The sequence below is a fragment of the Dendrobates tinctorius genome, unplaced genomic scaffold (assembly GCF_039654945.1).
Source record: "Dendrobates tinctorius isolate UK_male_01 unplaced genomic scaffold, ASM3965494v1 ptg000016l, whole genome shotgun sequence".
In the NCBI taxonomy this organism is placed as follows: Eukaryota; Metazoa; Chordata; class Amphibia; order Anura; family Dendrobatidae; genus Dendrobates; species Dendrobates tinctorius.
The window spans coordinates 47,638,113-47,655,052 of NW_027361684.1; the positions used below are offsets into that span (position 1 = coordinate 47,638,113).

At 43.2% G+C, this 16,940-nt stretch overlaps 1 protein-coding gene across 5 annotated transcripts in view; it reads right to left on the bottom strand.

The window, feature by feature from the left end:
• Positions 1-7,965: 7,965 nt before the first annotated feature.
• ACOT9 (acyl-CoA thioesterase 9) overlaps positions 7,966-16,940 on the bottom strand; it is a 50,751-nt gene continuing 41,776 nt past the window's right edge. For all 5 annotated transcript variants that reach the window (XM_073565812.1, XM_073565811.1, XM_073565814.1 and 2 more), the window contains 3 exons: positions 10,281-10,368; positions 9,854-10,004; positions 7,966-8,364 (listed from right to left, as the gene is read on the bottom strand). In XM_073565812.1, coding sequence (XP_073421913.1) covers positions 8,285-8,364; positions 9,854-10,004; positions 10,281-10,368 — 319 coding nt within the window. In that variant the 3' untranslated portion in view covers positions 7,966-8,284. The remainder of the gene's footprint in view (positions 8,365-9,853; positions 10,005-10,280; positions 10,369-16,940) is intronic.

Sequence of the window (16,940 nt, forward strand, 5' to 3'; positions counted from 1 at the left end):
TTCTACAGGAAAAAGAGTTTTTTAGTGTGAGAGTTGCCAAATAAAACCCATAACGATATAAATCTGGTATCGCACCAACCCGAAGAATAAAGCTGTCTAATTACTTATACTGCACGAGGAACGGCGTAAAAAACAAAACCAATTCTTCACCTGCTGTTGATTTGTTCATTCTGCCTCTGGCTTGGCTCACATTTATCCTGTGTTCTACTCTGAGCACTTACATCGGGGTTTCCATATAACTTTCTGAAAAAACATGATTCATATGGAACCTCCAACTGAAGATTCATTATAATGAAGCAAATGGAGACACTTTGGATGCAGTGCAAAAAGCACGGTCAAAGTTTTGTGCACCTCTGAAAAGGACACCGCTGAACAAAAGTCAGATAGAGTAACTCTGCTGCCTCATTGTAGTGAATGAATCCCTCGGGGGTTTCATCTGAATCACGTCATTCGGAGATTGATGGAAATCCCTATGTAAATGTTCAGTGTAGAGCACAGATTAAATGTGATCCAAAATGTTATGTAAAATATTCCCAACAAAAGCTTCGAGTCAGTCCACAAAAAACCACACAGGTCTGTCATCTATCAATGGAAATATAGGGGGGCTCCAAATTAACAGTAGTACAAAGATTCTGGAAAAGCCCTATGGCTCCTCACCCCCCACAAGAAATCCAGCAAATTCTGCGCTTTAAAATTTAAATGCCCCCCTCCTCTCTGGGCCTCACAGTGTGCCTAAACCACATTTAGAAACCACATGCTTGGCATTTCCATAGCAATGAAAGCCTGCTTAATTTATGGGTGCATGTCTCTAGAAGCACAAGCTGGGCATAATGTTTAGGCACTACAATGAAATGGGCACTACAATCTACTGGGTACTACACTGGCACATTTTCACTCAGCAAACTGCAGTACTGCTTTTTCAGAAAAACACCCATGAAGTCAAAATCACTACACCTGTAGATAAATTCCTAGAGGGGTTTAATCTCCAAAATGGGGTAACTCTAGAGGGGATTCTGCTGTTCTGGCACTTATGAGCTATGTATATAGAGTCCACAAACTTGTTCTCCCAAGAGACAAACAGCTCTCCTTCCCTCCCGAGAGTTGCAGTGTGGCTAATCAGTACAGTACTTTAAAGAAATTTCATGACAAATTTTGTTGCCATTTTTACCGATTTTCCCGTGTGAAAATGTAAAATTTTGGGCTAAAACAAAAATTTTGTGGTAAAAATGTACCGTATTTTGTGGATTATAAGTTGTACTGGATGAAAAAAAATGCACCCCAAATTTTGAGGAGGAAAATAAGAATTTTTTAAAAAAAATAAAATGGTGCATCTTATAATCCATTTTCGTGGTAGCTTACCCAGGGGGGAAGGCGGCGGCGGAGCGGGAGTGACAGGATCACTGCTTGAGGAAGCTGGCGGCGGAAGAAAATGCTGAGGCGGCGCATACACAATTGAGATCTCGGGAGCCAAGATGTTGGTGCCATCATCTCAAAATGCGCCGCCTCCGACAGTTATTTTTCCGGAGTCCACTGCATTGAAAAGCATGGAACGTGCAGGGCTCCCGGCTTTCACAAAATGTCGGCGAAGCCCCGCACCGCCGTACACCACCTCCTACCAGCCTAGGGATCGCAGCATCGCCCCACTTCTGCTGCCGCCAGAAACTGCATCTTAAAATCCGAAAAACACGGTAAATTTTTTTTCTTCACTGCCCAATGGTATAAAATTCTGTGACACATTTGTGGTGTTAATATGATCACTGCACCCCTAGACGAATTGAGAGTTGAAGTTTGAAAAATGGGGTCAGTTATAGGGGGTTCTGCAGGTCTGGTACCCCCTGGGGCATTTCCAGTGGGTCATGACACCAGCAAACCATAACAAAATCTGCACAACAATATGGCACTCTTTCCCATCTGAGCATTATTGCTATTAGCCCTTTTAAAATTGTAAAACTCGGGGCAAAAATAACATTTTAGTAGTAAAACAGGGGGCAGGTCAGTGAAGGATCAGTGACCCGTCATAAGCCCATACAGATACATATGTAAGCAGAACACCACATTAAGCCCCACCCACAGCCCTGCCCTGAAGCACGAGAATCTCATTAACTCAAAACTGAATTTAAAGCTTACACAACAACCACAAGATAGATTTAATCAACCAAGGCATCATTTTAATCAGTATAAGGGCACCAACCTGACAATGTCTGTAGGTTACTGAGCACAGTACTGCTGAGAAGTTCGCTTTAAGCAGTGTAGTCTCTAGAATGGGGTCACTTGTTGGGGGTTTTCTACTGTTTATGCACATCAGGAGCTCTGCAAACACAGCATGATATTTATTAACTATTTTGTGTGATGTAACTCTCTGTTTTAACCCCTTTCCGACATTGGGCGTAATAGTACACCGATGTCGGACTCCCCCCGTTTGGTGCAGTCTCTGGTGCTGAGTCCGCACCTTTTTGGGCACGTCAGCTGATATATACAGCTGACATGTGCCCGCAACAGCCGCGAGTGGAATTGCGATCCACCCATAGCTGTTCACCTGTTAAATGCCACTGTCAATCTCTGACAGCTGCATTTAACTCTATCTTACCGGAAGTGCGTTGTAAATCCCGCCCATCGGTGACCCCATCACATGATCGCGGGTCACTGATGGGTCGGCATGACAACTAGAGGTCTCCAGCAGCAAGTGAGCATTTCTGCGACACACAGGAGAGCTGGTCATCACCTGTGTGTAGCAGAGGCGATTGAAGTAGTGCAGCTTCTAGTCTCCCATGGAAACTATTGAAGCATGCAAAAAGTAAAAAAAAAAAAAAGTTTTTAACAATATTAACAAATAAAAAAAAATTATAAAAAGTTCAAATCACCCCCCTTTCAAACCATTCAAAATAAAACAATAAAAAAATCAAATATACACATATAGTTCAGAATCGCCCAATCTATCAATATAAAAAAAGGATGAATCCGATCGCTAAACGGCATAACAAGAAAAAAATTGAAAAATTCAGAATTAAAGTTTTTTGGTTGCCACTACATTGCAATAAAATGCAATAACTGGTGATTAAAAGATCATATCTACACCAAAATGATATAAATAAAAACAGCAGCTATACGCGCAACAAATAAGCCCTCACACAACCCCAGATCAAGAAAAATGTAGACACTACAGGTCTCGGAATATGGCGCCAATGGCTGCCAGCAGTGCCTGTACAGACTGGGCCGGAATACATACACACTCGGCGAGTGGCGGTGAGTATACCCACAGTCCAATGGTTCAGATATCAGGGGGCAGTTGCCAGCCAAATGTTTAGGCCCTTGGCACCGCCAACACTTAATGGCTGCGGCAACAAAGGGTTGTGTATTTTCCCCAGGCTCCTGGTTTGCCGGGTCCCGACATGACAGCCGAAGTGGAGTAGTGTCCCGCACAAAGTCCTGAGTGGCTGTATACCGCTCAACCAATCCAACCAGCTGTCCAGAGTGGCCGGTCCCCTTGCCCCACCCAACGGTGTATGGCCGCTGGCAGAGCCCTCACCAGCCGGTTGACCACCACCCTCTCTACCATCTGGGCCAGGCTCAAGGTCTCAGGCTGAAGACATCTCTTTACCAACTGCAACAAGTCATAGGCCTAAGACTTGGCGGGACGAGACTCTGCAAAGGACCACTGGTACACCTGCTGAGCCCACACATGCGTATTAACCCCCAGTCGGGCAATGATCTCAGCTGTCAGCTTCTCATAGTCCAGGCCATCCTCCCGAATCAGATCCAGGTAGGCCTTCTGGGCATCTACCGTCAGGAAGAGGGCCACCACTTCAGCCCACTGTGACAATGGCAGGCTCTCCCACTCTGCTGTGCACTCAAACACCGTGAGGAACGCTTCCATATTACCCAGGACTCATCTTCCTCAGTGCTGTCCGGACTTTATACCAGGCCTCAAAATGGATCGGGGTCACTGTTGAGGGCGCTTCTCGCAGAGCTGCAATCTGTTGCAAAATCAGCTCATTCATTTTCTGCTGCAACTGCAGCACCTCGTGTTGCCGCCGCTGAAACTGTAGCTGCTACCGCTGCTCTTGTTGCCACTAAGTGAGAACCAACTGCTTCAATAGTTCGTCCATTTTTCCAGCAGGCTTGAGCTGTAGCACTGCAGGCTTGATCACTGACATGCAGCACGCTTTGGGGTATGCCTCAGTTCACACTGCCCACATTCTCCAACCATATGTAGTGCACCAGTGTCCACACTCTGCAGTGATGAGGCAGTGACCCAGCAAAGTTAAAAAAAAACAACGTATTTTAATGTCCAAAGTCACAGAAATACACAGCACAAAATATCCTCCTGATTTCAGCCGGGAAACAAGACATTCCGCATCAAAGACCTGTTGCCGTGGGCGACTGCACCGCAGTGTACGCTGAGGGGTGCCAGGCCTTTTGGCTCCACTTGCCTGTGTTGCCTCACACAGGAGGAGCTCAGCAGAGCCTTCTGCTCTGCACGTTTGCAAGACCAAAATGACACCTAACCCTTTGCTGAAGGGTTTTTACAAGGTACCTGTGGCCGTACGCCACATGGAAAACCCGGCCGGGAAGGAAACGGACCGCCCCACTACCATCCTGTAGTCCGTTACAAAAATAAATGCCCATGGCAGGTTTTCTTAATTCTGCCTTGGTTAAATAGCTTGCCCAAGATCAACTCTTACTTTTATTTTGCATTGCAATCACAGCTATGCCTGTGACTGCAATGCACTCCCACTGCCTCAATACACCTGGGGGACACATAGCGACCCTCGAATATGACACCAGTCACTGCCTCACACTAGTTATACCCACTTGGAATTACTAAAAAGTTAACTCATTAGGTGCTAAATATTTGATTAGTAATATCTCCTCAAAAGACAGACAATATTGAAAAACAAAAACTTTTCATTGATTTGGGATAGATGAGACATTTTGATCACTTCTTACAGCATTTTTATTGCGGCGACCCAAAAATTTGTGGTTTTCAATTTTTTTCCTCTGTTTATGGTGTTTACCATTTCAGTTAGTTAATTTTATATTTTGATAGATTGGACATAAGGGGCAGCGGCATTATCGTGTATTTTTATTATCATTATTATTAAGGGAGGAAATGAGGGCGATTAAAAATTTTGTTATTTAATTTTTTTTTTAACTTTTTACTGTATCTGTTAGTCTCCTTAGGGGACTTGACTCTGCCGTCATCCGATTGCTTGTGCTGTATACAAAAATACCACAGTATATAGCAAAAAACAGCTGCACAGTGGCCCATGAGGTAATGGGTCAAATATAGCCACCAAAGCAGCTTCTGTCATATACTGCAAAGGGCCCATATACTATTTGTCGCTGTCATTGCAGCCACAGGCTGGGTTTCAATGGATGCACGGAGGTCTTCAAAAGACCCCCCAGCTGTCATAGCATTTCATCAGCGTCCCGCAATCACGTTGCGGGGCAGTCAATCGGTGCACAGAATAACGCGCCCTTGTGTAGCTGCTATATTAATACTGCTGTCTCAGACTGACAGTGGCATTTAGCGATTAACTATCACGGACATAGCTCAGCTCTACCAGTGGCTGTTAGGGGCAGATACTGGGTGTGGGGGTCACCTACTCCCGACTTTTGCGGTACATGTATGGCGGATATTGGGAAGAAGTTAACTTAGTGACCCATAAATGTAGGTTCACATGACCGATTTCTCCACAAACGAGAAAAATGGACAGATTATTCTCATCAGACTTAGATCAGAGTACCATCAGTTTTTCCTGTACATGGAGTGGAAAAAGTAAAAAAAAAAAGGTTTCTCCATCTTCTCCTTTCTGTCAGTCTGTGAAAATTGGACCCATAGGCTTGCATTGCCAAATGCATCCGAACCCTCGGACAATAATCTGACAGGTCTCCGATTTTATTCCATGGACCACTTGGTCAGAGGTGAGGAAAAAAAAAAGGAAAACTTGCACAGCCCCATGGAATATCGTAAATACAAGTGCTATAAGAGAAAACCATGGATAGGACTCATCCGAGAAAATCAATATTGTGCACAAGCCCTAATAATACCATTTCCAAAGCAAGTGCTTTCTTCTGCTTAGGCTAGGGTCACATGACTGTTTTTCCCTCATCCGAGAAAATCGGACTGCACTAGGATGTCATCAGGGCGCGGTACAAATTTTCCATTGACCAATAGACATGTATGACCGAGTGCAATTTGTGCATGGTGTGATTTTTTTTTTTCTTGGGCACACTCGGTCCGAAAAAAATAGGACTTGGCAATGGCCCCACAGAATATCTTGGGCATGAGAGATATCCGTCAAAACCACAGATTGCACTCGGCCGATTTTTACGGTCGTGTGCATGATCCCTTAGAGTCGTAAGTTTATCATGATTTCTAGGACCATATTCTTCCACCTGGTCTATGGTTGTCTTCTTTTTCCTTACATTTGATAATACAGTGGTGGTTTTCTCAAAGATGTGGCCTTACAGATTGAATGATTCAAATACGCAGCCTTCTCCCTGCTTACTCGAGATCGCCAGATACGGACCCACCACCTCTTTTTAGTAAGGTCTTACAGATAGGAACGAGAAGAGAGCAGTAATTTTCTTAATCACAAAATTGTCCCAATCTGACATTTATTATTGTGCTGTAGTATGTAAGCTTTTATACACAAATACAGTATATGTATAATATACTGGACACATTGGTAGTTACTAGTGATGTGCTCAGATGTCTTATCCGAGCATGCTGGTGTGCTAACCGAGTGTCTTCGGCGTGCTCGAATAATATGTTTGAGACCCCGCGCCTACATGTCTCGTAGCGGTTTGACAGCCGCAACAAATACAGATATTGCCTAACAAACAGGCAAGCCATACATGCGTTGCGGCTATCTAACAGCCACGGGACATGTAGGTGCGGGGTCTCAAACATATTATTCGAGCACGCCAGAAGACACTCGAGCATGTTTGTATACCGTATATACTCATGTATAAGCCGAGTTTTTCAGCACTTTTTTTGTGCTGAAAACAGCCCCCTCAGCTTAGACACTAGTCAACTGTCCCAGACGGCCAGTGGGGGAAGGGGAACGGCAGAGCAGCGGATCACAGGAGGCAGGAGCCGGTGGCTGCAGCTGTAACTGTGCCCGATGCTAAAGAGAAATGAATATTAATTTCTTTTATAGCACACACAGTGACACCCGCAGCCACCGGCTTCCAAAAGACATTCTACTCACCTTCCTGCACGCCCTGCATCTCGCTGGTTCCGGCGCCAGCAGCATTTCCGGCTGAGCGATCACGTGGTCCTGCTCATTAATGTAATGAATATGCACGCCTCTCCACTCTCATAGGCGTGGAGTGAATATTCATTACCTTAATGAGCGGGGCCACATGACAGCTCAGCAGGAAGAGATGCTGGCTCCGGAACGAGATGCATCGAGGGTTTGCAGGCAAGCTAAGTAGGATGTTTGTTTTTTTTTAATAGGAAACATGCATACAAGGATAGGGGATAAGGAGCCATTTATATGAGGATAGAGGATAAGGAGCCATGCATACAAGGACAGCGATGGGGGAGCCATGCATACAAGGACAGCGATGGGGGAGCCATGCATACAAGGACAGCGATGGGGGAGCCATGCATACAAGGACAGGGACCAGGGAGTCATGCATAAAAGAACAGGGACCGAGGAGCCATGCATACCAGGACAGGGATGAGAGGACAATGCATACCCGGCTTATACTCCAGTCAAAAAGCTTACCCAGTTTTTCGTGGCAAAATTAGGTGCCTCGGCTTATATTCGGGTCGACGTATACTCGAGTATATACAGTAACACCTGTTTGCTCATCACGAGTAGTTACTCAAACCTTTGGAAGGACATTTTTGGTGGCCAAAGACATCGACAGAAAAAGGGTAGGAAATTTAGAAATCAGCAAGTAGAAATTGAGGTCATACGGTGTCATAATGAATAACTTTATATATCCAAATAGAATAAAAATATATTTATTGTCCGAACTAATGCAAATAAAATAAAAATACACGTGTAATGTTTCCATGCATAAGGAAGCATTCAGCTGTAGAAAAGCTTTGTTCTTACAAGTAGTATGACCTATCCGTGACATATGTAAAAGTTCTTAGCAGCAAAAATGAATTTGCAGGCAAGTCGATATACTGATTTGTTCTAAACATAATGTAAGGTATTGTAGGAGACTGAATTCCATGATCCCTCAATATTCTGCACCCCTCTTTCTTTGGTAAGCATTTCCATGATTGCTCCTTATTGGTAGTTTCTGTAGTACCCATTGTCTACGAGCTTTGGCTTTGACAATTTCTGCTTCGCACCACAGCATCAAAGTGTCGCTTTCCATCCAAATACAGCATGGACTCTGGAAAACAAATATTCATGGATGCACAATAGCCAGTGAAAAATGCAGAAAATTACAGTAGAGACCAGATAAAACGAAGTAATGATTGAGCCATACAAAACTGCTGCATCTATGCTGATTTTGGGGGACTTTTAATTCCTATTTATTTAGGGAACATGACTGTACCCACTTTTGTGAACACCAAAAAACCCAGATCTGTTAAATATGATGGCTTCTGAGTTTAATGTTCCAGACACATGAACATATTTAAAAAAATAAAAAAGCGGACATATGACCAGTTCCATTACATTCTTTGGGTCTATGTACTGTCGTCTCTTTATTTGCATGCTTTCTTGTAGCTACAACTTGGCAAAGAGAATGGTTTGCAGTTGATGGATGGCTTGGCCAACCCAAAATCAACAGAAAGGAGAATCCATAGGAAGACCCGCACCTGGGTGCTTAGAAAGTCCAATAAACAACTTTTTATTTTTAGAATACAAAAAGTTGGCTAGCTATCACATCCCACTTGGCAAGCAATTCAGAGAGGAACAAGATAGGAACTCAAGTGCAACCTTTTGGAGATAGCAATCCTAAAAGTCAATATTGATCCTTCTAAAGAGCCTTGCCACATTAGGATAAGAAGCCAAACCATAAACCCCATATGCAGAGATGTGTTCCAGAGTGTTTGCCACTCATTAAAGCAAAATAGGAGAACTCAGTAGCTGGGTGGGTGAGAGGCCTCAGACAGGGGGCCTAATTGACAAACAGAAAGGTTACACCTTATGCCACATCACAAGGTTCTCACCCAGCAAACCATTTCTCCTGTTTTGCACTGATAAGTGGCAGCCACACTGAAACGTGTCTGCAAATGGAGTTTCTGGTTCGGCTACTTATATCATGTGTCAAAGTTCCATAAAAGGCCATTATTGACGTTTAGGATTGTTACATCCATTACGTGGCTGTCCTCTTCCCTTCTTCTTATCTGAAAAGTCTATTTACACATTTAAATTCCCACCCTATATGCATGGCCTATAAAGGCCCGTCTCACATAGCGTGCTCACTAGCGAGATCGCTAATGTGTCACCAATTTTGTGACGCAACAGCGATCTTGCCAGCGATCTCGCTACATGTGACACGCAGCAGCGACCGACCCCCCTGCTGGATATCGCTGATCGAGCAGGAATGTCCTGGGCCATTTTTTCATCATCGGCGTGCCGCTGGCCTGCATGCATCGCTGTGCTTGATCGCTGGATCATTGCTGCGTTGCTGAAGAGGTCTTCCTGTTTGGCAGACTACAAGCGATCATTTAGCGACGCACCAGCGATCCCTACAGGTCGTATCGTTGTCTGGATCGCTGGTGCGTCGCTAAGTGAAATGGGACCGTCTCCCTACACCAACCTGGCGCTCTCCACAAGGGTAAAGGATTACACATTCATTGTAAAACATTATTAAAAAAACATTCAGAATGGGAAACGCAATGTCTTATGAGAAATTATTGTATTATACTCACGTCCATATGTCTGTGGCACAATCTGCGGCATTTCCTTTTCTGACATGAATGTAAAATGGAAGATGTTGGTTGTATGATGTTCTCGGGTGATGGGATCTGAAACTTCGCTGTGGACCCTGATTTGGATGTAGTTATTCTCTGTGTAACACACCTGTATGAAATTCCAACACATTCAGGGCAGATAGAATGAACACATTAACTAAAACATTTATCAGTTTGCATTATGTTATAAAATTTGCTACATCGGTTAAAAAAACGTTTTGCTAATTGGTTTTAATCAATTAAATATGGAGGCGCGATACAATTTTAAGCTCCTTCTTTTCGCCTTACATATGTGTTCTCATGCGATAGTGTGTATCACTTCTACTATATGTGCCCTCTGATGGCAAAAATATGAATTTTACAATGTCTCCCACAAAGGTCCTACCTGAGAAGACAGGAAGAGTAATGATCCAATCTCCACTGGTCGCTGAAACATGATGTCATCAACAGCAACAATGTATGGCCTAGAACCACTGGAAAAAGAAATATTGCAAAAATCCTGTAATTTTATGAATTAGTATTTTACAAATCTGAAACATATCATGTCTGAGCGGTCACAGTTTCTGTACAGTTTGTGTTATTAGGATTTAACATATACTTTGTCTCAATGTCCCAGAAGGAAACAGGTAGGTGCATGGGAACACTTCCATGAAGTTCTGCTCAGTATAGTACCTCCTGTGCTATACTAAAGAAGACTTGTCACTAGGTCAAAAGTGTGCCAGTTTTGCTACCATTTCAGTCCCACTGCACCCCTAAGTATATAGCCTTTTTCTGTTTCAAAATCTGCCATGCAGTTCCAGATATATGGGCCTTTTTATTTATTGTGCTCTTATGCTAATTTGAATATTGATTACCATTAGGACGTTGTGGTCAGCCTAAAGACACAACCCTAGAGGATACTGCAAGCAACTCCCTCTAGGTAAAGGCCATAAAAATTTGCATATTGGGTGCACTAAATAAAAACGTGTGTATATATATATATATATATATACACACACATATACATACATATATATACATACATATACACACACACACACACACACGTATATATATACTAGCTGAAGAGCCCGGCGTTGCCTGGGCATAGTAACCAACTGTGGTTAGTTATAACAAATTATAATGATTATATTGCACATAAAAACATTTCACATCATATATTCAACACTACAGATTTGCAACACAAATTAACTAAACGATAACCCAAGTATTGATAGTATTTTTTTTTTTTTTAATTCATTTATTAAACATAAGCAGTTTTACATTACACACATTTAGTACAAGATGTTAAGCTTGATACAAAATATATATGTTCAAATAGCATGTAGACGTGAGACATAACGTGTGCATCAATTGTGTGTAAAAATCCAAACATAATATAAATTGAATCACAGTAGTATTGTGTTAATGCACCAGTAGTAAAACCTGCCTGGCTTCCAAACCCTACCTACATCTACCAAAACAAACTATTCCGCAGCCTACTTCTATATAATGAGCAGTTTACTGTGCGACATCTCCGCTCTGCAAAGTGAGGTGAGAGGAGTTCCACCTCTCCCATATCTTTTTGAATTTACCCGGGCACCCTCTATTTTGGTACAGTGTACGTTCATATGGGATAATTGAATTTACTAGAGTGATCCAGGACCCAAGAGAGGGTGGTGAACCCCCCATCCACCGTAATGCTAGTACCTTCCGTGCCATGAACAGCGTCTCCCGTAGAAAAATCCCAACATAATGACCCCATGTCTCCTCATCCCACACTCCAAACAGACAGATCAGTGGCTCAAGGGGAACTGGGGTTTGTACCAAGGATGTTAATAATGACGTCACCCCTCTCCAATATTGCACAACAACAGGACAGCACCAGATCATATGAATAAAGTCTGCATCCATTGAATGACATCCCAAACATTCCGCTGACTGGTATCGGCCCATCTTAAAGAGTCGAATTGGGGTCAAATATGATTGATTAATAATATACAGTTGTATCATCCTGTTGTTGGCAGACGGAGACACCCAAATTGGTGACTCCAGGATTTCTTCCCATTCCTCACTCTGTGTACCAGGGATGAGCCTCTCCCATTTCTTCTTAACGGAATCTAAGGCACATTCTGTCCCCACTGACAACATATATGTATATAGAGAGGAGATGAGACCTTGAGGGCCTTGTGACTTGAGGATCCCTATCAAGGGTAGAGACGAAATGGCATCACTTATATTTAGACTTCTCACATGCGATTGAAAAGCTGACCTTAGTTGTAAATAACGGAAGAACTGGGATCTCGGAACCCCTCTATCAGCCTGTTATTGCTCAAAGGACACCAAAGTACCATGATCGTATAGATCACCTATCGTAGAGACACTGTACTGAACCCAGAACTCGGCGGATGGATGTTCACGATGCACCGTGAGGAAGTCATTATTCCACAGGGGCATTTCAGCTATAGTATCCCCAAATCTAACCACCCCCTTAATCTGCCTCCATATCGATCGAGCCAGACGGAGCAGAGGCAACAGTCTTGAGACATTTATTTTCCTCATTTCCAAAAAAACCCAGTGGGCAACCAGTCCCTGCAGCATGAAGTAGATGACTCTCAGAATTTGGGAGGTGGCCTCCAGGCAGCCATGTACTTATAGCCTTGGCCTATCCAGCTAGATAATATAAAAAGAAATCAGGTAACGCCGCCCCTCCTCCCCTCTTGTGCCTCTGCAGAGTAGATAGTTTGAGTTTAGGCCTGGCTTTCCCCCAAATAAAGGATGTGGTTTGGGAATTTAGATTAGCAAAAAAGGATTTGGGCGCCACTAACACACTCTGTTGAAGAAAGTAGCTAAGCTTGGGGAGTAATATCATTTTAATTAAATTAATACGTCCGGCTACAGACAGTGGAAGTTTACCCCAAATCGCGAATTTACCTTTAACCGTCACCAGCAATGGTTTTATATTGAGTTGTAAATCAAATTTACTACCCTTAGAGATATAAACACCCAAATATTTAAAACTGGTTACAATGGGCAGTAAGGAGAGAGTTTCAAGTCGTGGCATTGGAGCGTGGGAAAGAGGCACCAAAGCAGATTTCTCCCAATTTATGTATAGGCCAGAATATTCACTAAATTTATTTATGGTAGTGATCACTCTTGTTAGGGAATCCTCTGCTTTGTCCATAAATATCACCATATCGTCAGCATACAGGCCTATGGTATCCGTCCGACCTGCTATTTCTATACCAGCAATATCAGGGGAGGATCTTATACGAATTGCCAGCGCCTCAATAGCAAGCGCAAAAACGGCCGGGGAAAGAGGACACCACTGACGAGTTCCCCTATGCAGTGAGAATGATTCAGATATGGAGTTATTTACGATGACCAGGGCCTTGGGCTTCATATATAAGACATTGACCCATTTTTGGAATCTATCTGCAAACCCGTACCTCTGCAAACATGCACGGAGAAAAGGCAATTCAAGCGAGTCAAAGGCCTTGGCCGCATCCAGTGATGCCAATGCCCATTCATTATCCGGTACCAGAGAGCTATATTGGACCACTGACTGGACACGTCTGATATTCATGGAAGTGCTCTTACCCGGCATAAAACCCGTCTGATCAGGGTGTACAAGATCTAATATAACTGAATTTACTCTTTTGGCCAAAATTTTTGTAAAAATTTTATAATACACATTTACTAGTGATATAGGCCTGTAAGATCCACAATCTAAAGGGTCTTTCCCCTCCTTTTTAAGAACTATTATATTGGCCTCATAAAAGGACTCCGGCATGCATCCCCCCTCCCAAATCCTACGAAACACTGTCAAAAGGGGCGCCAGTATATCCTGATATTTCCTATATAACTCCACAGGGAACCCATCCGGCCCAGGGGCCTTCCCGGAGGCCATGTCTTTTATGGCATCCTCTACCTCCTCCAGAGTAAACTCAGCATCCATAAAGGCCTGTTGGGAAGGACTTAGCGTAGGAAACTCTATGTCTAACAAATAGTTTAAACACTCCGGGCCACCCACATCCGTCTTAGAATTGTACAATGAACCATAATAATCAGAAAAGCATTTTAGTATCTCCTCTGTTGAGGAAACCAACGTACCACCTGAATCACGGATTTGTAGAATTGTGTTAGTTGCATTATGCTGTCGTACTAAGTAAGCCAGAAACTTACTCGCCTGATTCCCCATTTCAAAATAAGACTGCCGGGCAAAAAATAATTTACGTTTCGTCTTGGTGTCAGTGTATTAAGCATATAACCTTTGAGCGGTCAGCCACTCCACCCTATTAATGTTAGTTTGATCCGATATATAAGCTGCCTCCGAGTCCTTCAGACGTCGCTCCATCTCGCCATCCTCCTCCGATGTCACCCGCTTAATGTGAGAAATCGTAGAGGATAGACAGCCCCGTAGATAGGCTTTGAGAGCATCCCAAAATACATTAATATTTCGGGGTTCGGGGTGGGACGAGACGAAGCAACGTAACTGATCTATCGTTCTATCAGGGGGTGTTATCAACTTCAGCCAAAAAGGATTTCGCTTCCATGCTATCCTATTAGTCAATGGCCCATATTTAAGCTTGAGAATAATTGGACTATGATCCGAAATCCCCCTGCCTCCATGTTTAATATCATCCACCCACGCCGCCAGACTGCTGGACCCAAAAATGTAGTCTATGCGAGACAGTGAACGTTTGGTGGAGGAATGGCAAGTGTACTCCCTTGTCTCTGGATGGCGCATTCTCCATAGATCTAGCCACCCACTACCCGCCATGAATTGTGACAGTTGCGATGTCCCCGGGGGGGGGGGAACCCCACCCTGTATTCCATCGCCCAGTCTCAATTTATCAAGATGGTTGTTCATGACCAAATTAAAATCTCCCATACAGATGACATGTGCGTCTGGGTAATTTAAAGCAAAGCTCAATGCCTTCTGAACAATTGATATATTGGCCGGAGGGGGATTGTAAATACAAAGAATGACATATTTCTGAGAGTTAATTAACGCGTGACGAACACAAATCGTCGTCCCTCGGGGTCTCTCCGGGCCTCCCACCGAACATCCTTATGACTTAACAGAGAAACTCCCCTTGAGTAGCTGGTGTGAAAAGCATGTATAAACCATTGCACCCACGGTTTTGTACCCACCGAACTGTACCTCTAGTCAGGTGCGTCTCTACCAGGGCCACAATGTGAAGACGGTAATGTCTGATTTGTGAGAACACCTTAATTTTCTTTCGAGGGGTTTTTATGCCTCTTACATTCCAGGTCATACAAATCAGCTCAGAACCCATTCCCCCGCATCTGGATATGGTGCATAATGGTGCCCGAACCAGGTGCAGAGAGCCCACACAGATAACAGAATTTGGCGTCGGCTGCGGCCTTCATCTAAACAACTATAAAAACTACAACTTTTGAAAAAGAAAACGCAAAACAGGAACCTAGTAACATAGGCGTACAGTCTTACGCCCCCATCAAAAGATAAACAAGGGGATACCATCACTGAGTACAGCGTCCGGTATAGCTGGTATCTGGGAACTCGCCGGGAGAGCTCCAATTAGACCGTTAACCCCTTCACCACCAAGGGTGGTTTGCACGTTAACTCCCGGGCCAATTTTTACAATTCTGACCACTGTCCCTTTATGAGGTAATAACTCTGAAACGCTTCCATGGATCCCGGTGATTCTGACACTGTTTTCTCGTGACATATTGTACTTCATGTTAGTGGTAAAATTTAATTCAAATAACTTGCGTTTATTTGTGAAAAAAACGGAAATTTGGCGAAAATTTTTAAAATTTCGCAATATTCCAAATTTGAATTTTTATGCCCTTAAATCACAGAGATACGGCAAACAAAAAACTTGATAAGTAACATTTCCCACATGTTTACTTTACATCAGCACAATTTTGGAACCAAAATTTTTTTTGTTAGGAAGTTATAAGGGTTAAAAATTGACCAGCGATTTCACATTTTTGCAACACCATTTTATTTTTACGGACCACATCACATTTGAAGCCACTTTGAGGGGTCTATATGATAGAAAATACCCAAAAGTGACACCATTCTAAAAACTGCACCCCTTAAGGTGCTCAAAACCACATACAAGAAGTTTATTAACCCTTTAGGTGCGTCACAGGAATTTTTTTAATATTTAAAAAAAAAAATGAACATTTAACTTTTTTTCACAAAAAAAATACTTCAGGTTCAATTTTTTTTATTTTACCAAGGGTAACAGGAGAAATTGGACTGCAAAATTTATTGTGCAATTTGTCATGAGTACGCTGATACCCGATATGTGGAGGGGAATCACTGTTTCGGCGCATGGCAGAGCTCAGAAGGGAAGGAGCGCCGTTTGACTTTTTCAATGCAAAAGTGGCTGGAATTCAGATCGGACGCCATGTCGCGTTTGGAGAGCCCCTGATGTGCCTAAACAGTGAAAACCCCCCACAAGTGACCCCATTTTGGAAACTAGACCCCCCAAGGAACTTATCTAGATATGTGGTGAGAACTTTGAACCCACAAGGGCTTCACAGAAGTTTATAACGTACAGCGGTACAATAAAAAAATCATATTTTTTCCACAAAAATGATCTTTTCACCCCCAATTTTCATTTTACCAAGGGTAACAGGACCCTAAAAGTTATTGTGCAATTTGTCCTGAGTACGCCGATACCCCACATGTGGGGGTAAACCACTATTTGTGCGCATGGCAGAGCTCGGAATGGAAGCAGCGCCATTTGACGTTTTTGGCTGGAATTGAGATCGGACACCATGTCGCGTTTGGAAAGCCCCTGATGTACCAAAACAGTGGAAACCCCCCACAAATGACACCATTTTGGAAACTAGACTCCCCAAGGAACTTATCTAGATGTGTGGTGAGAACTTTGAATCCCCCAGTGCTTCACAGAAGTTTATAATGCCTGGGCGTGAAAATAAAAAAATCGTATTTTTTCCACAAACATGATCTTTTAGTCCCCAACTTTTTTATTTATCCAATGGTACCAGGAGAAATTGGACCCCAAAAGTTGTTGTCCAATTTGTCCTGAGTACGCTGACA